Source organism: Streptopelia decaocto (assembly GCF_964273445.1).
Source record: "Streptopelia decaocto genome assembly, chromosome: 2".
NCBI lineage: Eukaryota > Metazoa > Chordata > Aves > Columbiformes > Columbidae > Streptopelia > Streptopelia decaocto.
In genome coordinates this window covers 24,214,296-24,238,300 of record NC_138655.1, presented here as the reverse complement: position 1 = coordinate 24,238,300, position 24,005 = coordinate 24,214,296, and the positions used below count along the sequence as shown (strand labels likewise).

Below are 24,005 nucleotides of genomic sequence, written 5' to 3'. Positions count from 1 at the left end.
AAACAAATCTGTCTGCAAGGACAAAGCATATACCTCAATGCAAGCAGGAATTTGTTCAAGTTCTCCATCCAAAGAGACAGAAAACCTAATTAAGAATTATTATCCATCAGGGCCAGTCTGTCCACAGCTCTTGGCTGTTTGCAGTGCCCGTGACAGTGCTGTCTCAATCACCATGTAGGGCTTGGATATCCACCAAAGAAAGTGGGCACTTTTCCTGTTGCTTAGCTGGCTAAACTGGATTTTAAAACAGTTCAGTTCTATTAGCTTTATTAAACCTTAGCTATGACCTCTGGGACAGCAGAATTTTAGTAGTTGCTGCTGCTGTTTTTAAAGAAAGCTGTAGTCAACAAATGGCTGGAAGCAGAGAGTTTCAGGCTCTGGTCTCTAGACTCTTGCGGAATTGTATATTACTCTTAAAAATGTACAGCTTCATCTGCTACTAAGAAGAGAGCAACCTTTTTGTCAGTTGGCTTGATTATCCATCTGTTGTTGTTTGGGACCATCCATGTGTTAGAAAATGTTTATGGATTTTAAAATTAGAAGCAGTTGAAAACCATTAATGTCACATCATGGAAGGGAAAGAAGTAGAGCAGCTTTGTTTCTCAAAGGGTAGATTCTCCATCCCTGTGAGCAGAGACATGAAGGTTTAGAGTACTGGCATTTTTACAGCTATCCCCAGTTCCCTTGGGGATGTGTACCATACAAACACTGCACTGGCTGGAAGCTACTGGAAGCAACTTACAAAAGTAAATTAGAGATACAAGATAGAAAAACTTAAATTATCTGAAAACAGAGGTTACTGTGAAAAGTTCTTAAGTGGTTTTACCTAAATAAGGACTATCTGGATTGCCTGCCTGCTTCACTCCTGCCTCCCCAAATCTGAGCCCACAGCCACAATAACCAAAGCACAGAGGAAGGTGCTGGGAAACATCAGTGCTTACTTGCCCATCTCACAAAAACTAAGCACTGGTGAAGTCACAGAAGCGATTTTCAAAGTTGTTTATGCTATGTATTCCCTAAATGGGAAACTTCTAGAGGTGGGACTTCGAGCAGTATTTTCCACACATACATGCATCACAGTTCATGTGAAATATTTAGGAGTGGGACATTTTTCTGATGTGGTATTATTTCTAGGCTGTCCATAAAATGCAACGAGGTTACTCCGGAAGTTTGATGTCAAGTTTAATGCTGCATGCAAGGTCCATTTGGAATTGTGATCCTGAATTTCCCTCTGCCTCACAGGCAAAAGTTGGCTACAGTCATGGGTAAAGTCAAGTGCCAGAGAAAGGAGATGTGTAGTCTGTTAAGGAGCCATTTCAGAAATGTATACAAACAGATGAGATTTCAAAGAACCATGGAACTGGCAAGGAGGTCTCTAGAGAGCCTTTAAACATTCTCCTTTTGAATACGGTCTCACCAGTGCCTGTATCATTTCTTTCACATTTGTTTATGCTGCTCATGAAGACTTACTATAATGGAAACATTCCAGACCAGTTGGTCTGTCCCAGTACTGTTCTTAGCGCTTAGGGGGGGTTTTTCTAGTATCTAACCTAAGCCTTTGCTGCTGCAATTTAAATGCATTGCTTCTCCTTCCTTTCCATTATGAACATGGTTATTTCTTTCCTCTTGCAGCAGGCTTTTATGTGAAGTTGCTTCTTTTCCTTTCTTGGTGTAGTAGTTTATACTTGCCCCTACTGATAAACATCCTGTTTGTTGTTTATTTTTTAAGTGTCACCAGTTCATGAAGATCGTTTAACAAATTCTCATCTTGTCTTCAGTGTCCCTGCTGTATGTCCCTTGTTGGTGTCATCTCTTAGTGTAGGAAGACTCCACTCCACAGTTTTTGTCTAGAATGAAAATATCATATAGCCTCAGACCCCTGTGGTGCCCTACTCTAGACATCCTTCCATTTTTTACTCCCTAAGTACACTGTCCATCCAGTTTGCACCAACTTTATAATATACATAATTTTCTTTGGCTTTTCTGGTGTCCTCAGTGATTAACGTAACTTTGAGATTTTATACATGTTTTATGGGATCAGAAAGTTAGTTCAAAGGGAGCCATCGTGTATAGTGAGGACACAGGCTGAGGTGCTGGATCATGCTATATTCTGGTAGGATCTGGAGATCACGGTGCTTTTGTGACAGGCATGAAAAGCATTGATCCTGGGTTTATGTTTTGGGGTTTCTTCATGTACTAGTTAGAATGTATTGCTGAAGTAGTTTCTGTAGGTAGATCAGTTCTTTAAGCCTTTAAGGAAAGATACTGAAAAATGTTAATTTGCATAAACAAGATCTATTTTGATTACACTGTAACAGAAAATAACAGAATGGTGAGTTCCACTGAGAATAAATATTAAGTAAAGTTTAGAACAATTACAGAAAGTATTTTTTAAGGTTTTATTTCACATATGTATCAAGTCAAGAAAATGTGTATTTGCTTTTACTGTTTTATTTACTGTTTTATTCCACTTCATCAGAAAAGTTTGGGATGCCTTGTATTTTCATTTGAATTGTGAAAAAACAAAAGCAGAATTGTGTCACTTACTGCAAAATGAAAAGCCAGGCTTTTCCCTGCTGTGCCTTTTGTTGTCTCTCTGTCTGAAGGATTCCATGAAACTGCAGTTCTTTGCATCATGTATTACTGCAACAAGATAATACAGGTTACAAAATATTAGTTTAATCAAAGTAAAACAGTCCATATATTGTACAAGTTGCTCTCTGAAAGTTGGTGCAGACATGAACCGGGTAAGTTCCAGGTTTTATCAGATTGTCCAGTCATGTCTTCAGGTGGAAGCCACCCCCAAAACTATAATCATTGCTGGAAAAAAATGAAAAATACATGAGAGATGTATATGAACAGCACAGAAAAGGTGGATAGTTATCCTCTATAATATTATATTATAGGTTGTGCCCTATTACATTATATAGAGTAATGATCTACCTTTTATCAGACTTAAGACAAAGGGACACACTTGTCTGGACAACAGATAATTGAGTGGAGGATATCAGCACCACAAGATGTTTCAGAGACCAGGATCAAGCATAAATTTAGAAAGAATGGACTACTGCTTAGGAGAAAGGTCCAGCAAAGGCTGTGGAACACAGTGATAAGAATGCAAGTTCCTCCTCAGAAAGTCTATAAACTGTTGATGGCTGGACACATATTACTGAAGGAGGAGACTGTTTCTCCCATTCACTCTTACAACATTGGCTCCTATGAGAGACAGGATAGCTGGCTGGATGAACCTTTGGGTATTTTCCCAGTTCAGCTGTTTTTTTTTATGTTCTAAGTAGCGCTAGTCTGCAAATGGTCTAAATAGTACTAAATAATCTAGGTAGCCAGGCTCACAGTACTCTTTACAGTCAGTGGGCTTTTAGATACAGGAATGTTCTGCGTGTTATTTAAAGTGTGAGATGTAAATTATGATGCAGTCTTTCCTTTGAGCCTTTGTTTCCATGTAATATGAATCTGAGGCCCTTGCCCTGCAGCTGGGTGCCTGCAGCTTCCCCCGGCTGAAAGGCAGCATGAGGCAGGTGGGAAGGGAAAGGGGCAAGTGAAGATGAACTGGCTGTGGAAGTGCTGTGTGGAGTCTTAAGCTTTCAGCTTTCCAGGCTAATTGCTCTCAAATGAAAGCATCTTTTAGTTGGTTTGCAGATTTTTGCCAGAGATAAGCAGGAAATATTTATGATACCAATGTTTGTTATTGACTTCTTGCATATTATTTCTGTTCTGTGCTTTAAAAATTCTAAACAAATGTGCAAGCAGATGAGATGTTGCAGCAGCAGCCCTTTGCTTTCAGATTATAGAGACTCTGAAATAAGCTGAATGGGTTTGAAATTTAAAAAAAAAAAAAAAATGTTACTAGTGTCTTTTCATTTGTATTTCAGAGCAGAATTAAGGCCCTGTGTACATGTAGCACATGCAGATGTCACCAAAAGAAGACTTTAGAAAAATACTGCTGAAGGCTGGGCAGTTGTTGTTTTTGTAGCTCTCAGGCTTTAAGTGGTACATCTCACAGCCTGACTTGGGCCTTTGCATTAACAGCAGCCCCTGGAGAAACAGGCAGCACTCGCATAGGCTGCAGTATGTACCTACACAGTCTATACGGGTTTCAGGCAAGCGGTAGCACAGTCTTGTTTTGTCATCTCGGTCACAGCCTGTATGCAGAAAGCTGCAGAAATAGGTGATCACTAATGGCTAAAATCCCTAGTACTGGCAACGCCTAAGTTAATTCTCGGGGTGGTTTTTTTCCCACGCTGGGGAGGTTCCTAAGCTGTTTGCACAGAAATGTCACTGCCAGCCTTGAAAATTGTTATTAGCTCTCCAGCCACCATCACTTGGAGCTTGTAGCTGCCAGCAGCACAGAGGAGATGGGCTCTGGCAGGGTAGATCTCGCTGTGCTGGGGTAGGTGAAGCACGGGCTGAACATGTCAGGGCTTCAACACTCCGCTGCAGCAGCTTGTTTTCTTGGCCTGAACAATTTTAGCCCATCCAGCTTCTAGCTAAGAAACAGATTTCTTTGTGCAGCTAAAACTAATCGATATGTTTTAGACATCTTAATCTTGAAAACATTGCAAATTATATACGTCTTTAATTTTAAATCCCTGAGATGTGCTAAATGGGAAGCATTGAGGAAAGTTAATTAGTCTGACTGCTCCTTCTTTTCATTCCTAATTACTATGGGTACTTTTCCTGTCCACCAAAAGCTGCTGGCTAGATTTTAGGGCAGATGTTAATGTGCAGTCACAATTAAAAAGGCGAGCACTGCATGCTGTTGAAGCCTCCAAGTGCTCTGCATTTATGTCTTTTATTTCAGGATGCTTGGGGGAAAGAAGGGATCATCATACATTTAAAAATGTCATTTGCTTTCTATCTGGTTTCCATGCAGCTCCTCTCTGTTGGTCAGACAAGTAGCTTCCAGGAAATCTATTAATGGTAAAACCATTCTGAGACATGGTGCAATGTTTTTGACAACATTATGCTAGTATCTGTAAAAACTTTTTCACTCTGTGCACTAAACCTAGTAACAATTTCGTTTCGCTGTCCCTTGGCCCAAGTAATGACTTCAGGTTTCTAATTAGAAAGCAAGAGGGAAGGGACTGCGCGTGGTCCTCAGGGCCTGAGCTAAGAGAGAGCTAAGAAACACTCTTGTAATAATTTAACAAGTGTGAGAGCTCCAGCCTGCTGAGCCAGCTCTACAGCCTCTGTGGAAATGGGCAGGATCGCTGCTTTGCCCGTGTCCTGTGTGGGTCCTGCCCAGCCAGCCATGACTTGGCTTCATCTCCCCAAGCTGTACAAGTCCTGGCTTGGGCCCTTCTCACGCCTTACCAGGGCCAAAAACTTCTGCCTCCTTGGTTTAGGTGTAGAGCATCCTTTCTGCAGCAAAAATATAGGACAGTACTGAATACAAGTCCCTGTCATGGATAGCATTATTCCATGCCTTTTACAGCTTTTCTCCAGTTGTTCTTTTTTTTTTTTTTCCTATTTGATTTCCAGTGCATTTTAAATTCATTGAGACAGGAAAAAGCGTGTTTGCTCTTTCACTGTTTCAAGAAGAGGAGATTTGATTGCACCATTCGCTAAAATAGATGGCTGTAGAGGTACTCTGGGTGCCTCTTATAATTCCAGATAAGCCTTGGCCTCTTGATACGCAGCACAAGATGGAATCTAATTATTGAAGTAATTATTATTGCCTCCTCTGCTAAACCGTTTTTCCAAACCCAGACCTACCTTTGCAGTCACAGCCATGGGTCCTGATGGCAGCGGTGGGACATGATGGCAGCCTGTCAGCCTGGGAATTATTTCACTGTACTTACCTGGAATGAGTTACTTATTTAAAATCTCACTTGCCTGTTTTTTGACCCTGAAAAGAATGTATGACAACAGATTGTTATTTTTTTTCTTCACTCAATGCATTCTGATTTCAATGGCTACCCTTCTGAAAACGTAGTGGGTTTTTTTCACCTCTTCTGATGAATCTGTTACTAGTGAAGTCTGAGTTTGGGCTACCCAGGACTAATAAGACCTGCCGGTTTTTCTTCTGTGTCAGTCCTTGTAGGAGTGGGAAATGGAAACTATTCAACCAATAATCATGCAAGACTATTTTGCAACAATGGATCTTAAAGAGAGAAGCATCAGCGTCTTTTTCTTTACTATCAAATGCCTGTCAGTTTTAAGTTGAACATGTAACAGTAAAGTGAGCATCTGAAACTAAAATAAATACTGGCCAGACTGTAAAAATTTTTCATTCAGATGTTATTTTTAGGGAAGACCTTTAATTCTAGTTTGACTGAATAGACATTGCAATCCTTTTAATTTTGCAGCAAGCCATTCTATTTAGCAAGTGCACATTTGGATCCTGAAAGGTTTTTACTTACATCTGGGTTGGTATGTGTATGTGTATGTGTATGTGTATGTGTATGTGTATGTGTATGTGTATGTGTATGTGTATATGTGTTTGCTGTATAGAAAAAGTCCTCAGTTTACGTGTTTGAAAGGAACCAATTGTAACATCTACTCTTTTCCAATGAAACCCAAGTATTTTGAACTTTTTTATAGACTGTGAAGTTTGTCAGTATTCTCAGATTGCTCTTAATGATGAACATCATGAATAGGGAACATTTTAACTGATTTAAGAAATGTGTATTAGTACAGTAGTCAAAAGGAAGGCAACTTGGTGAGGATAGAGATAGAAATCCATCTAATCTGGGTTTAATGCCCCAAGTGCCTTTCAAATGGGATTCTGGTTATGAAAATTTGTGTTTAGGGACCCTCCTATGAAAGACAAGTGTAGCAATGCAGAGATTAAGAGTTTTTGAAGGAATGGATTAAATTCTAGTTTCTCTTTTAAAAATAAGTATAATCTTTTGGTTGCAATCTTGTATAAACCACATCATTTGTTCTAGGCTGCTAACAGTCATCATCACTGGCCCTTTTTCCCTTTTGAGTTAGGCTATGGGTGGTGTTTGGATGTAACACCATAAACAGCTTTAAAAGAGGGTGTTTGCATTTGATTTCTTTGACTAAATGTAAATCCGAGTGGCTTTGATTTATACAGCTCTAAACACTGTTCAAAGTTTTAGCATGGCCACAATATCTCAAAAGGATGATATAGAGTGTTTAAACTAATAGAGGTTTGTTTATTTTGTATTGTGTGGAGTCTGGTCACTGTTATCAAATTACCTGCATTTGTTGCATCATATGTAAAACTTTGTGCCATTTTGAGCTGCTAATGAAATTTCTGTAAAAGCTGCACTGAGCACCATGAGCATATAATTTAAAATGGGGCCATAGGCATTTTTATTCCCAAATGGTGAAAAATATATATTGAATCTCAATTTGTGCAAAAATGTGATGGGGATGGAGTTAGTCACATGGCATCTGGAGGAGGATTTTCAAAGCTACACTCACAGCTTGGTATTTGAGGCAGCTGGACATGCTCATTCCTCATTCCTTATTCTGCTTCTGTAACGTTTCACCCAACCAGTCTTTGCTTTCCTTGTTTTAAATGGGACCTTCAGCCCTAAAAATTGCATTTGAATGGAAACAAGAAACCCCTCACATTAATAAGAAAACAACATGTTCTGTGCATGGAAATGTGGAGAATGCAATAAGCCAAGGCAAACAGAGCACTGGAACGGGATGCCCAGGGAGGTTGTGGAGTCTCCTACTCTGGAGATACTCAGAACCCACCTGGACACATTCCTGTGTAACCTCATCTAAGTGTTCCTGCTCTGGCAGGAGGATTGGACTAGATGATCTTTTGAGGTCCCTTCCAATCCCTGGCATTCTGTGATTCTGTGAAATGCTATTTGCACGTACTGGTAGGACTGAGACTTTTGCTGAAAGCAAGCAGGCTAATCTTTCAACTTAAAATTATAAAAATTCCCTGCTTCTCTTAGTGTTCTTGTATGACTTCTGTTTCACTCTTAATATATTTGCATTTTGACAAGGTACTCACTGTATTTGAACCGTGATGAAATAGCTATCACAGCAACTCAAATTTGCAGGTTGGAAGAATCATGCTAGTTGGGGACATTGCTCAGTTTACTCTGTCTTCTTCTAGGAGTAGTTCTGCTGTGTGGATTAGCCAAAGCCGGTGTACAGTTACTGATACACTGAAGAATCAGAGCAGATGTGAGGAATTTCTGTCCTTCACTCTCCTTTTATTTCTGCTTTTCCAAATAGTGCCTCATGTAATTTCATGAAACATTAAAACAGAGGAAGATTCTGAGGTTGCAGACAACGGTGTTGCAGTGTCTTCACTCTACCTTAATTATTTATTTTTTAATCGTATGTTTTTTCATTGCAACTTTGCTGACAAAGATATGCTATTTATTGTTTAAGAATGTTGAATCACTAGTCAGAATTGCTTATTTTCCTTTATGCTACTTTGTGTTGGTAGCCTGTTGGATGATGTGGAGGATTACTACTACAGCTTTGCTTCAGATATGGCTCAAAACTCAGATCTGAACAGCCCTGAACCTTGTGATAAGATCAAAACTGAACTTTGTTTGAAGTACCTCTCTATTTTTCTATTAATAATGAACTAGCTAAATATACGCTGATTTGTAGATCAAATGAAAGAGATATTTCATCACCAGTATCTGGAGCATCTGTTATTTATTAGGAAATAACTTGCAAAATAACAGATATTTTGAATTATATTTTCTTGTCATAGTATTCTTCCAGCATTGTCTAATGGTTCTACATCTAAAATCCACCGTGACCTTGAAGAGTCTGATAACCTTAATGGGGTATAACAATAAAGAGACAGTAAAAACCATTGTTCATCCTGCTGGTGTGGTTGTATAAATGCACAGTTGCTATTTATGTGATATAAAATATAACAGACTTGTAGTGTGCTTAGGATGTGTTTTACTTAAAGTAGGGTGGCTATTTGTTTTGGTCATAACTAGTTAAGCACCAGGATGGTCATTAACAGGCTTTGTTCAGCATCTGGGCAGAAGAGAACTCTGCTTAGTTGGGTCCCAGGACATTCTATGGTTCTATGATTGGCTTTTCTATGTTTCTAGGATTGGCTACTTGCTGGGGAGGGCCCTACAGGAACTTTGTGATTAAACATCCAGTTGTGATCATACCTAGGAGGGGAGGTTAGAGCCCAGACAGAACTTCAAAAGGAACCTGCACGTCTCCTCTCAACCTCCAGCGTCCTCTGGGAAAGCAGACCTAAAGACTTGCATGATATTGGATTGCGAGTCGGGCTTAGGAAATAGCTCTGTTGGTCGTAAAATACAAGGAAACTTTCTGAATGGATTGAAAATGTGAATGAATGCAAACAGTTACTGCAAACAGAACTGCTCAAAATTCCGATACATGGGTCATTTTCCTGGTTCTCACTCACCATGTCTGATCTTCACACCATTCAGAAGATGCCTATTTCCACCAGATTTCTGGGGTGGTTTGGAAGCTGTTGGCACAGGGTGGAGCAAGAGTCCACCCCTGGGAATTAGCAGGAAGCTCTTCAGCTAGCAGAGCACAGTGAAGAAAGCACTTCAATACTTTGGTTTTCTAAGCAAGGTTGTGGCATCAGGTAAATGCTGGTGTTATACAGAGAGTGTAGAGATACACAGAAATGCATTTGGATAGGAAAGATGGTTTACATGGGTCCCAGTCTGCACTTGACCCTCCTGTGTGACATTTAAAGTTTAATGGCATTAAAATAGTTCACATGCTCAAACTTTAACTACTTTGCTGAGCTGAGGTATAAACAAACACATGAAAAAGAATTCTAAATTACAGAAATTGACTATTTTGCGATGACTTTCATCCATCTTACAGTGTTTAAAAGAGAATGCAAAATGTAAAGGAGTTATAAATCCGACAACCAATTTTAAAACTATCATCTATCAATTTCATTAAATAGTCTCTACCTAATATATGTAGCCATATAGTTCATTTTAAAGAAAGCACAAATGAAATAAACTATATTAAAATATACAGAATATATACATACATACACAACACCTAATATAGCTATATAAACCTTCTAAATTGAAATGCCCTAAATAAGGAATCCCCTAAAAAGGCATCTAGAAATCCCAGAACCAGGGAAGTCACAAAGCCAAGGGAAGGGCTGCAAAGACAGAAAATACAGAAGTAATGGAAGAGTCCGTGTAGCTTTTGAAGAAATAAGTCATGCCTCACCAATCTAGCAGAGCTTTTTCAGTGAGTTTATAGGCATTTTTGTAGCTGAATCTGGTCAGCAAAGTACAGTTGAGTCTTCAAAAGCTCCTGGATCAAAGACCTTTAGAGAAATAAGCTACTTAAAATAAGAGGTATTTTCCTCTTGCAGAGTAATACCCGGTGAAAAGAAGGTAGAAATAATTTGTCAGTCTTCATAAAGGAGAAAGGCTCTATTAGGCCACCCAGCCACCTCTTTTTTTTTTTTGCACTTTGGATGTTCACAAAATGCCATGTTAACTGCAAAGGCAGTGAATAGCAAGGATAGCAAGTTGGCAGAGTTTGCTGATGACTACTTCAAGTATTCTCTATCAAAACTGATGCTGGCTGTTAGAGTGTAACAGTAATCTTACCGTTGAAAATGCCAAAGCAATACAACAGCCAGTGACATTTTTGTGTCAATAAAAGCAGTGTAACACAGTATATGTGCTATGCATACACAACAGCAGGATTCACCTGAGTTATTTTCAAGAAGAATGATCTGGGAATTGCTGTGGATAATTGTCTGAAATTGTCAACTCAATACTCAGGGATGGTAAAAAACAGTGTTTTGTGCAGTTGGTGAAGGAAGAGAGAAGAAACAGAAAGTGAACATAGGTAACATGCTGTGGTACATCACAGCCACACCACGAGCCCATTGACACGCTGGCGTTTGCAGGCAGCATTGGGCTTCTTGTCTCAGGAGTGGTGAAACACCATTAGAAAAGGGAGGAGAAGAGTCACCAGCAGCCTGCATCCTCAGAGATATTAAATAGTTTTTGCATGAGGAGGACTCTTCAGCTGCTGCATTAGTGTGTGATAAAAGTGTATTAAGCCATTGATGGTGTGAAGAAGGTGAATGAAGAAAGGCGGGTGCTGCTATTACAGCTCACAAAGTGAGAACTGTAGTGTGCCCACATGAACTGCTGGAGCACAGCGTGCATTGGCACAGCCATCTGTGGTGGGCAGACATGTAAATAGGTTCAAAAATGGGATTAGTGAGCCCACAGAGAATCCCTCCATCCCAGGTAGGCAGCCTGCAAGTGTGGGGTCATGTTTGGGCAGCGCCAGCCTGGAAGACTGACCCTTTTATTTTCTTTTTTTTTTAGAAAGAGCCTTGCTGATTTGAGATGGAGGGTGGATGCGTGGCGGAAAAGTTTCCAGTGCCTTTTACTGTTGAAGCTTCATCTGTTTGGTTTTTGTTTTTTCAGTTAAGGGCTCTTTAAGATATTATTTTAGAGTCTAGTCAACCTGTGCTCTATGGAGAGGAACAACTTCCTTCCCTGAGACCTCATTTCACAGGATTTTATGCAAGTTTAGATTGAATCCCCAGCTGTCACCAGTCCTCTGCCGCAATGAGTGAAAGGTTAATGCATTGCAAAAGTAACTGTGATAATCCTGAGCTGTAATTTAGTCTGTTTAGTGTATCCAGAGGATTAATTCTCAAATGCATTAAGCAAAACAAGAAATAATGCACACTTCATCTTGTCTCCCTTACACTGTAGTCTCATTTAATTAGCCACTGAAAGAACCGAGTGAAAGCTTTCCCTCTGCCTTGTTGTTTGAATCATGAATTTTAAAGACTTTTGAGAGAATGACTCAGGAGGTGAAACAGCAGGACTTCTGATGTTATTTACAAGCTTTGTACTGGAAACTATTTCAGTGTCTGTAGTCATGAAACTCAAGCAACTTAGCCTGTAATTTCATCATTTGAGACTAAATGATAGGAGAAGTAATGCTGTCAGCACCCCACTAAACAGCATTAGCATCTCCATTGTCTCTGCCTACTTGAAAAACGGATAATGAAATAATTGGCATTAAAGCCAGCTATCAACTACAGGTTATCACCTGAAAGAAGAGGTTGATATGTGCACCAAAATACAGGCAATACCTGCCTGCAATAAAGGGGTTTTCATTACAGTAATAGTTCTGAAGGCTGCAATTAAATGAGGGCCATTGGTGCAACACCTCACACAAGCAGCCGAGCGCTCCCCGGGGTTTGCAGTGCCAGGGATGCTGCAGCACGGGGGGAACCTTCCAGTCAACCCATCCCGAACTGAACATCCCTTGCAGCAGATTTAGTCACTGACCGTTCAAGATTTGTCACTTTGCTGGGTTTTACAAAGCCACAAAATGAAATAGAAGTAGTATAAGAAACTATGTTCCTGTTCATATCTTTTCTTTGTTTTTCCTCTGGTAACTCTTTGACACATATGAAGAAAAAAATCATGTGTCTCCCCGCCTCTGTTCTGCAGTTTTGACCTTTTAAAATGTCTGGGGCAGCAATGCTCCAGCTGTGAGAAGTTGTTGATTCTGTTACTGTATAGACATATATGTACCCACACACCCCTGGTTTATAGGGTGTGTAGGAGCACAAAGCTGAGATAGCATTCTGGTATGAGGAGGAGAATGCTTTTCAGTATCCGTGCTTTCCTGGTACACAGGAGTTTTTAATAGCATAGAAGGTTGTGATGCATCCTTTTGCCCCCCCCCCCCCTTTTTTTTTTCGTATTTCTAAGTATGTGATGTAAAGGAAAAGGACATACATATTTCATCAGGTCTTCCTTTATTTCCAAGGCATTGTGGTTTTTTAGTGCATTCCTGAATAGTGTCTTTGGCATTAAAGGGGTCCAAGATTGGAATAAACTTGCTAATGAAGTAAAGGAGTTTTTCTTGTTTCTTAAGGTAAACACAGGCAACTAAAGCAATCTTTAATAAATGGGAAAAACAATGAGTCTGTCTTCTGTAGCCAGGAGAATCACTGCAGAAACAAAAATAAGGTTTCAGATCAGGCGTTCGTGTTGACATCTTACTACAAGCAGTACCTTCGATAGTGAGCAGATTTGTCTTGACAGAGAGATGAAGCTCAAACACATACCTACTTAGAAGATGCAAGAGATCCACACGTTATCTGCAAAGCCTTTCTTTTACCTTCACAAACTTTTGGAAACATTGAGCAAAATTTCTGTTGTGAAGGCATTTCCAGCTTTGCTGTTAGGCGGTAGTACAGCTTGCTCAATGGGGCACTGGCCTGAGCTCAGATGTCTGGCATCTATTCCTTTCTCAGCTGCTGTGAGAAAATGAATATGCCGTTTCATCTCTGCGTGTCTCTCTCATCCTGCAGTCCCTTCTGTCTGCTTAGAGTGTATGTTCTTCTAAGCTGGAGTCTTTTGTATTTGGAGAGGTACATATATGGTGTAAGATAATGGAGTGGCAATTCTGTCAGCTCCTCTAGGGACTACTGTAAAATGAAAAGTAAAAAAGTTATACATTGTTGTAATTCAGTAGCACATTAACTTCACTATATATGGCAATGTGCACGTAGAGGTCAGTATCCCAAAGATCTAGCTGTAATATTGAAGACCCAGCACACCCAAGAGAGGTTATACAAACAGTGAGGAATTTCCCAATGTATTTGAAAGTTTCATGGAATAGTTGTGTTGTGAAGTTTACATGAAAACAGGACATCTGGAAAGCCATCGACAGGGCTGTACAGCAGCAGAATACTGACTTTAAGATTCACATTTGGCTTCCTATGGCAATTAAATGCTATTTGGGATAAAGTAAAAAAAAAAAAAAATCTAGGGAGGAATGTAATGCAAAATGTTTTACACTGAAAAAATATGCAGGAGTTACTATATGCTCCCCCCCTTGAAGGTATCTGGTTTTTATAGGAACTGCCTTTGTAATAATTCTGATAACCAATAACTAATTTTCCAGTCATTGTTTGCACAAATGACAATAATTTTAATGCTTAAGTATCTGGCAATAGAGTTTAATCTAATGATGAGTTGTCACAGCAGTGCATATGAAGGCAGTAGCACCTGACGGTGATTGACAAGAAGCAGTGATCATCATTGACACGCTCATCATGCATTTTGTGGCTCATTCATTCTTTTACCTCAATAGCAGCATCACATCTTCTTAAGTTGGCAAGAAAAAAATGTTTCATGCAGTTTATTAATGTGTGAAGAAGTGGGGTTTAATGTCGACATGTTGTAAGGCAGGTAAATATTCTGGTCATCAGCTAAGTAATATTCACATTGTGCATTTCATGCTGAGATCAGCAGCTAGAAGGGATGAGCTGTTTTTCTAAATTTCTCAATGTGCGTGTCTGGATTTTTCTCAAGATACTCTTACACAGCTGATTACTGAAAATACATTGTCAGTATCAATTACCCAAGCAGCTGCTTTTACCTGCCTTATGCAGTGCACCAAACTGTGTATGAAATAGCTGCTTATGCAGAATTCGTGAAATGAGTTCAAGACATGAATGAGCTTGACTTGAAGAATTTGTTTATTGTGTGTCAGTTTTAAGAGATGTCTGAATGAAGCGAGGAGATGGCACCATGGGCTAGAGAGTCCCACAGAATGGCTATATTGACAGGCACCTCTTGAGATCACCTCGTGCAACGCCCCTGCTCAAGCAGGGTCAGCTGTAGCGGGTTGCCCAGGGCCACGGTCAGTCGGGTTTTGAGTATCTCCAGGGGTGGAGACTCCACAACATCTCTGGACAGCTTGTGCCAAACAATGTGACAACCCTCTCAGTAAAAAAGTGTTATCTGGTGTTCAGGTGGTATTTCATGTGTTTTAGAATCATAGAATCAGAGGGATCACAAGTGACACTAAATAGCTGCTGTCAGGTAGCTGGACTGGACCACTGTACTGAAGAGGGTTTCCCGCCACTTTGTAATGGAATGATGAATTATTGAAGCTGCAAATGATTAATTATTTTCAGTTTTTAATTTTGAGAATTTTCGATGCATTCAAATGCATTTTTGGCAGCAGTTTTTGTCATTCCCTGTTTCCATGCCACAGCATCTACTACAACCAGCTAGAAGCAGTTTCTCACTGAGTTCCTTATCAGCCAGCAGTGTTCCTCATGTGATTCGCATCACTGTAAATGTGAACAGACTGAAACAGGACAATTAAAGAAGGTTGTTTGGCAAACGTCCCTTTTTTCTTTATGAGTGTTCTTGCTCTGCAAACACAGGAAAGCAGCAAAGCTCATAAAACGTGACAGTGGAGCACCCAGCCCATCACTTGTTTTTCTGTTTGATTATTGGTTCCACCTAGATAATCGAAATTAAATATGTGATACATACCTATATAATGCTTCCAATCTGAGAATTTTTAAGTACTTAATTGGGCCTTTCGGTCTCTTGAAAGGCTGTACACCGTCCCCTTTCTAGGTGGCTAGCATGGAGACGAGTGAATAACTTACAGCAGGTCTATGGCACATGGCTACTCACGTGTTTTGCTTGTCTGCTACCTTATGTAGCTGGCAAAAATACACCTCCATTTGTTACTGGCTGTTGTTCCTGAGGGAAGCATTACATAATAACAACAACAAAAGAAACCCTTACATCAAATTTAGGTGAAAGAACAAAATGGTTAGCCATTGGAGTTTTAAAACTTGTGTCTAGGTGAATTTTTCCGGTTTCTTTCAAGCTTCTGAAAGTGGCATGTTTGGCTTCCAGGCAAATTTTTTTTGAGAAAGGTTAATAATACAGTGACTGTTGAAGATCCTGTTTGGTCAACCAGCTGATGTGCTTTGAAACCTGCCCGTTTGAAGCATTATGCAGAGTTCTTCTCCCGCTGCCACTGCCTTCTGTGGGATGGCTGCTTGTGCTCACAGCATTCCTGCTTCTGTTAGTTTTTCAGAAAAGCAGCTGTAGGATCCCACAGACTTTATTTAGGTAACCCAACATGACTGCGGTCTGTGGAGCCCCACAGGACTCCCCTCTTCATAGCCATCTGCAGGCGCTGATCTCAGTCCTGGGTGCATTTGCTGGCAAAAGAGCTCTGCTCAGAATCTTGCTGCAGCTTGGCAATCTCCGGAAGCCATAAACATCTCCAGGCAGCTGACATCAGCATGGAGGAGTCTCAAGTTTGGAGCAGGAGACATGAAAATTGCTTGCAGCCATATCTGTGCCCCAGGGTGTTTCATGTCTAGAGGCTTGTGTGGGGCTCTAGGCTGTAAACTGTTCTTGTGCTCAAAGCCAAGAACACAGATTTTCACTTTTGTTTCTAATTACATAAGACGAAACTGCTTTCTTAGAGTCTTTCCTTAGTCTCACAAGATGTTTACAGGTCACTGACTTCAATGCTAGCCCAAGACTTAAAAGAGTACGGCCGGTTTAGGAACCTTTCAATATTCTCCCTACTAACACACTCTGATGTTTCTTGCACTGTAATTGCTTGATATCAAAGTCAGATCATTTTCTGATTTCTAAAATCAGTTTAGAGAAACAAATCTGTTTCAGCATTTCAGGGAGTTAAACATTACAAAGCAAAGGGTGCTTATCCCTGTTCCATTCACAGAGATGCTGCTCTATAAATCCATAGTTGCTGTGATTAATGAAATGTCTATGACAAATTCCAGGCAACCAGTTTTTGTCTTGAGTCTTATAAAAGTGTTTGAAAATTGTGATGGGTTTGCCTCAGTGGCTTGACTTGTAATGTGTCTAGTGCAGAAGTCCATCAGCTAAATGGTTTATCATAGTTCAACCCTTTTATGGTTGTATGTATTTAAAAGAATTAAGACTCAAATTTAGAAGTGAATGTGAGTTGACATAAAGTCAATGCTAAAGTTATTGGAACATCATTCAGCACCTGTAACCTACCCAGTGACTTCTGTGGGAGTGCATTGCTTCAGGCCAGTGGCAAACAAGCATCTTAAGAGCAAGAAGAGCCTCATAAAATCAGTCACAGTGCCATATAACCATACCTAGCGTGTATCATCTCTCTTATGTAGGGATCTTCATCTTGGATGGACTTATAAAATGCATTACCTTTCTTTTCCTTCTCTCTAAAATAGCAGTGAAACAAGCAGTCCAAGTCAGTTCCCATTACAGCGATAGAAACATGCCTGTTAACCACACTGAGAGCTGGACACTGTCCTGAATGGCTGTACGAGTGATCAAAAGATATGTATTATAGGAATGTACAGTTATGCTGCAAGAAATTTTGCTTTAATTCTCTTCAAAGGCTCCACGAATCTCATGGAAACCAAGAAAAATCTTAATAGTAAGTCTTATGGGCACACGTGAGTTTATCAAAGCCCTCATCATCTGATACCGATTTCCACTGTGTGTAAATAAATATATGAATCATTTTTTGACTTCATCTTTGTAATCAAACAGTCCTGATTTTTTTCTTACTCAGCATGGTAGGAGTATCCTCAGTGTTTTTGCCTGGGGCCTATAGCTCTTACCCATGAACTCCCATCAGTGCTTGTTCTCTGGGATTGATGACCAAGAGAGGAGGGGGTCCTGTTGTGCCAGGTGCGTCCTGCCCTTGGAGCTGTGCACCTCTGGCACTGACCAGCGGGCAGCCCAAGGGAATCCACGCAGAGGAACTGCAAGCAGTGAATCAGTGTGTTGGGGAGAAATACCACGTTTACTTATTTTCAACATTTCGAGTCAAGTTCCGTTAATGATGGAAGGGTTGTTGAGATTAAAACAAAGCAGATGGAGACTGATAAAACCAGAGAAGAACAGACAAAGGTAATGAACTGGGAGAGAAATTGCAAGGGGACAGGGAGTCAGAGAGGGTCAGTGTGGACTGGACCAGATGGAGAATGGCCAGGGTGAAAATGCCCCGCTGGTGTCTCTCTGCAGCGCCTGGTGGGGTGGCAGCTTCTCCTGCTCCTCTTGGCTTTGGTCTGCCTTGGGGCCTGGAGTGATGCCTCCTCAGGATTATATTGTTTGTGCTCCCTGAGCGCACCTGGCTTGAGGAAGAGTGTTCCTTTCCCTCCCCATGTGCTCCCCAGAGGGAGTCAGTGGTTCCTGAACAGGATGAACTGTGGTTTCACCCAACTTGCTTCTGCCCCAGCTGATGGGGACTCCTGACAGCGAGGGTAATGTAATCCTGGGAAATCTGGGTTACCCTGGGTTGTCTGGAAGATTGCTCTGAAATAGAACATCCTTGTGATGAACGGAGGCTCAAAAGCAGAAGCAACTTCCAGAGCTTTCCCCAACACAACAGCAAGGAGAGGATCAATAACTCAGTCGTAACTCATCATCAGAGCAGTGGGATGAAGGACGGAGGAAGTGCCACTGTGTGTGGGGTTCCCACAGGGAGTTTCCTGCTTTGACTCTGGAAGTCTTAGAGGAAAATGGATGTATATCCCTGAGGGGGATTGTTCCTTCCCAGGGGAAGGTCAGCTTTTCCCCAGTGGAATTTCTGCTGCCTCATGCTCGCTCCAGTCAATTAACCTAAAACCTACAAACTGCACATGCCACAGCTCTGTGCAGTTATTATATGAAACTTTAACAGTTGCATGTGGATTTAATCATAAACAGCCCAGGAATGGATTCAAGTTTATATTCCTCTCCAAATATTTGTATTCCTATAATGGAATATTGCCCATTTTTCTCTGTAGGTGCCAGCTTACGTGATGACCTCAGTAAATACTTCTGGTTTCATCATTCTCAAGGGGACACGATGACAGTTCAGGATCCAAACCAGATGAATCTCTGTGCTGCTGTTTGGACTGTTGTCTCCTATGTAATTGCTGACATGGAGGAGATGTTGCCAAGGTAATAAAACAGCAAGAAAGAAGATTTCTGTTCTTCAGTGAAGATTGTAAGCCCACTAATGCATGTGGTATACAGCTGTGGGAAATTCTGTTTTTCACCCTGATTTTGTGCATTATTATGTCTGTTTTCCTCAAAGCACATGGTCTTTTACACATTCCTGTTTCTTTTTAATGTTTTGATATCTCCCAGTTGTGATTTTCACTTAAAATTTATTCTTTTAAGTATTTTTAAAATTTCTGATGAAGGTATGATACCTCTTTGGCTATGATATAATAACCATTTGTATGCAAAGTGATCCTGTGTGGCAAAAAAAATATACCAAATAAATTTTTAGCATCAGAATAATTAATGTGTTGAGTTAGTGTGCACGTTTATGGGTTTGTTTTCTATCTTTCACTTTATACATTAGAATGATATGCTATTAATAAATCAGCCCTTTCTACTTTCTCATGATAATACTGTAGTTTCTCTGTGGTTTTCAGGTTATAGTACAAATTAATCTTGACTGGTTTAATGGTAATATATGGTAAAATGGTCCAAAAATGGTCAAAATACTAAATAACAGGGCTTTTACTAGTTCATTCAGCTACCTCTATTAAGCCTTACTAAAAGTTGCTTTTTACAAGACTCAGATAAACTAGGACATAGAGGACAGGAAGCCAACCACAGGAATCCCAGATCTCTTGTTTCTTCAGGCACCTCCCTGTGGAAAGCTCTGTGTGTCCTTTTCTTTCTGATGGAAGTCTCACCGTAGTGACATGCAGAGGATTTCATGTGGCAATTTTCCTCTGAAATGCCATGATGTTTCAGAAATGAGCATCACAGTTGTGATTCGTGACCTTCCCTACCTGCCAGCTGATATCCGAAGTGTAAGAGCAGATTTGGATTCAGGCTGCTGCAGCCATTCCCGGCTGCCCCTCTCTTGCTGGGATGCCCTCTGCTGCTGGAAGCCAGGCGAGAAGATGCTCATACATTTGCACTTTGTCAGAGGAATTGATCTGGGAATTTGATTCTTGTATACTTTATTGGTTTTTGGGTTTGGTTTTCCTTCCTGCTCAAAGATTATGAATATTCAGATGAGTTTCGGGGGTATCTGTAGAGAAGATGTAACTGGTGTTGGGTAATATTTTAAGGCATAATTTCCACTCATTTCTTTGTGACATGATCCTTGGTTGTGATTTTAAATTTTACAACAAGCAGGCTTACTGTTGTGAATAACTGCTGCAATATAATCAACACGAAATAACTAAGGTAACGAACAACACGGAGTGTTAAACCGAGTGGCACACAGTCCCTGCTGCTGTTAATCAGTTCCGTAGCTGAGCATTAGCGGAGTGATGAGCCATTAGTTTTTATAAAATTAATAACCATTGTATTTGTTTACCATGATAATAGCGGTTTTATGTGGAATTTATTAAATATTTCAATTTTCCCTCCAAATCATTTCAGGAACATAGAAGTTGCTGGAGATACTCTGTTCTTTCTTTTTGAAGAAACAGTATGGAAAGAACACTAGCAAAAATTTCCTCTGCTTTCAAGGCATGATGCCTATGCTTCTTTTTTCTGATTTGCTTGACAAGAGTGGTGCTTACCACCAACAGATCCTCAGCTGTCTTTAAATCCAGTCTTTTGACCTTCACGGAATATTACTGACTGTTTCCTGAACTGCCTTCTGCATCTTTTTCCCTCAAGGTATGCCACTTTGTACATCAGAGATTCTGAAGGGTTCTACATGAAATTACATTCATTGTTACAAATCTCAACCTCTTCCAATTTGGAAAGTGGTTTTGTGGTTTTCTCTATTGCCTCAAGTCAAATAGAGAACCTCTGGAGTCAGGAATACTCTCTGCAAAGGGGAGGAACACTGCAGGATGCACGTGGCACAACAGCACGGCCCCAGGTGTGCTTGTTGGCTCCTGGGCTACATAAGATAAGCTGTAAAAATTAAGACCTGAGTAAAATTTAACTTTCACATCAACTTCAGAAAAACAGTTCTAGAGAGGAGCTTGACAGAGTGGATTTTGAAAAAACATTCAAAAAACAAAATTGGTATCTTTTTTTATAGAACTAGTGAAATTAAAAATATTTCTGTTTTTCAATTTGAGAACTAAAGTTTTTTACATATAAGAACAGGTTTTGCTGAAATAAGACACTGCTTTTTTGATTCATACCTTCTTTTTCTATCTGTAGTTCTCAGACCTCGAAGTTCAGCCGGTCACAGTGCTGTCCTGATTACCTGCCTGTTCAGATGTAGCTCTCTCAAAAATTTCCATAAATGAAGGGATGCTAATAAATTTCTTTCCTTTTCCAGTGGGAATTTGTGCCTTCTGTGCAATAGCTCATCTTTATCCCCACTCAATGTAGCAATTATGCTGTTTCACTGGGTAGCAACGTAGATATGTTGGTCAATTTTCAATTCAAGAGCACTTCTGAATTAATCCAGGTATGCCAGCATAACTTTGCTTTCCACTGGTTTTTGAGGATCTTTAGTTGAGAAAGTAATAACTGAGGATATTATTTATATTACCATCATTGTCAAGGTCAGCTGCCATAAATCTGTGCTTTTCATATGTATTTTGACAACATTCTAAGATAAATGGACCATGTGTACATTTTTCTCCAATAAAATAAAACACTGTCAGCTTTGGACTAGGTTGCTTTTTGCCTGCAAATATTTGTGTGCTGAGAGTTGAAGAAAGCAGCGGTAGTATTTAAATATATGTCCAAAATTTAAATTTCAAATAAACATTTTCCTCAAGGTATTACAAATCTCTTGCATCTGCTGAGAAGAAGGGAGGCCCCTGGGTAGCCTTTCTTTCTGCTACAACTCAAAGCTTTCAGACATAGATACAGAGGGACGAGGTCAATACATAATTCATTTACCCGACTAGACTATAGCACAAATGCTGATGAAAAGTCTTCTTTCAATACTGCATAATGTAACATAGGTAATTTTGCTGGTAGAAGAAGAATTGCAGGATAGGAAACTGAGTTGATGCTTTTGCCTGTCATGTGTCAAGACATTATTGGAGTTTCACTGTCTCTTAGAATGATTCAGTTCTGTGTGATCCCACAAGATTTTTACCTCCCTTAAAATAATTAAAAACAAAGAAAGAGAGCTATTTCCTGGAACAAGAGATGAAGCTGTGCTTCTGGTGCTGCTGCACTGCAGACATCTCTGGCTGTATGTTTAGTTAGTATGCTTCCCCCATAACGATTTGAGACACTTCCATTTACCATGAGTAAATATCAAACTGATCTTGATATCTATATCTGTCTCATGAAATATACATACCAGCTAAATGTGCCCAAATGATTAATTTACTGCTGTGTAATGATTAACATAAAAATCTCATCACTGCACAGGATAGAAATGTTACCACTAATTGCTGGTTGAAGTGAACAATGTTTTCTGCATAGAAATTAATGATGCATGCATCACAGCTCATTCTTGAATGAGAAAATTCAAGACTTTCTGGAACAGAAGCCTCTTAATTTTTTTTTTCTCTCTCTTTTGCTAAATGATAGGACAGCCTGATCATGTATAATGGAAAGGAATATCATTTTGTGCATGGTTTATCTTTACACCACAGTTATGGAAATGTTTTAACATATACATTTTGCTTTCTGTCTACAGCAAATGCATGGAAGCACTGTCCCCCCGCCCCCACCCCCAGTCTTTCATAGTCATTCCTTCTGGAACCTCCAGCTCTTCTGAATGAAGGAGCTGTGATTTGTAGTTACAATTGTTTAATAAATACATTGTGCTAGCACCTGATTAAGGCCTTTAGGCGCCTCTCTTCTTAGTAATCCTCTTTGCCCTTGGAGGAGGGACATCAGTGACAACTCTATGACCAGCTCTTTGTTTAGCCTGCAGTTTGATTTCACTCTAAGACAGACCAACCTCCTTTAGTTTATGTTAAGTTTCTATTTTCTGAACTTTTTTCAGTCTTTCACTATGTCTTTCTCAGCATCTGTACTGTGATATGGATATTAGGTATGACTAAGTGACTGAAAAAATCTGTGTATTTTGTGCCTTGGGGTTCAGGAACTGCAAGATGTGACTGAGATGACTCTGAAGACCAGCGCAGAAGCACATGGGTGACAGCTTCATTAGAACCACCACTTCCCATTGTCCTTAGCCTGTGTTACTGGCGGGCAGAACTTTGTGGTCAGTGCAATGAGTTTTCATCATCAGTCATGATTTACTATATAACCACATGAAAAGCAGGTTTATGGAATCCAAAGAGAGAAGCTCTGGAGGAGAAACCACAAAAATTAGAGCAAAGTAAGACTGAGGCAGGGACTATGGCTTCAAGTACTGGTGTTTTACTCTGCTTTGCTGCATGAGTTGAGGAACATTCACCTCAGTTTCACTGTTAAATGTTGGTAGTGGTGTTTGGTGCTCATGTTTGCTCTAACCTGATTTAACAGTGCTGTGAGGTCTGGAGCATCTTTCTTATGAGACATTGAGGGAGCTGGGTCTGTTCAGCCTGGATAAGGCTGAGAGGAAATCTCATCAATGTTGGTAAATATCTCAAGGGTGGGTGTCAAGAGGATGGGACCAGACTCCTTTCAGTGGTGACCAATGATTGGATGAGGGCCAACGGACACAGGCTGAAGCATAGGAGGTTTCATCTGAATACGAGGAAAAATATCTTTACTTTGAGGGTGCCAGAGCACTGGAACAGGCTGGCCAGCCCACTTGGACGCGTTCCTGTGTGATCTGCTCTGGGTGAACCTGCTTTAGCAGGTGGGTCGGACTAGATAATCTCCAGAGATCCATTCCATCCCCAACCATTCTGTGACTCTGTGTTAAAATACATGATGCATGTAAAATAGTAGTTCATAGCAGAGGTGAGGTCCAATTAGAGGAGAGGAATGAGAAGTTAACACCTTCTGGCTGCGTGAGAATTCATCTGTAAAATTTGTGGTTTAGTAATGGCTCTTTGCATTTACATTACTTGCATTATTTGTATTTGCATTACTATTTGCATTTACTATTTGTTATGACAAGCAAAACCAAATATTATTCTTCCAGATGCTGCCATTGCAAAATAGAATTTGGGCATCAGGCACATCCATTTTAAACTAACGGTACTTGGCATCCAGGAATGATGTGGGACAATTATGTATGCAAAATGGTTGCAGATATATATACCATCATATGTACCATCTATATATATCATTTCACAGCTTTGGACAAGCACACACATGCTAAGTCTCTTTCACAACGCCATACAGTGGGGCAGTGTTACTGTGGGAGATCTTTTCTCA

At 40.1% G+C, this 24,005-nt stretch overlaps 1 protein-coding gene across 4 annotated transcripts in view; it reads left to right on the top strand.

The window, feature by feature from the left end:
* CPQ (carboxypeptidase Q) overlaps positions 1 to 21,463 on the top strand; it is a 161,193-nt gene extending 139,730 nt beyond the window's left edge. For all 4 annotated transcript variants that reach the window (XM_082045124.1, XM_082045122.1, XM_082045121.1 and 1 more), the window contains one exon: positions 18,572 to 21,463. In XM_082045124.1, coding sequence (XP_081901250.1) covers positions 18,572 to 18,732 — 161 coding nt within the window. In that variant the 3' untranslated portion in view covers positions 18,733 to 21,463. The remainder of the gene's footprint in view (positions 1 to 18,571) is intronic.
* Positions 21,464 to 24,005: the final 2,542 nt, after the last annotated feature.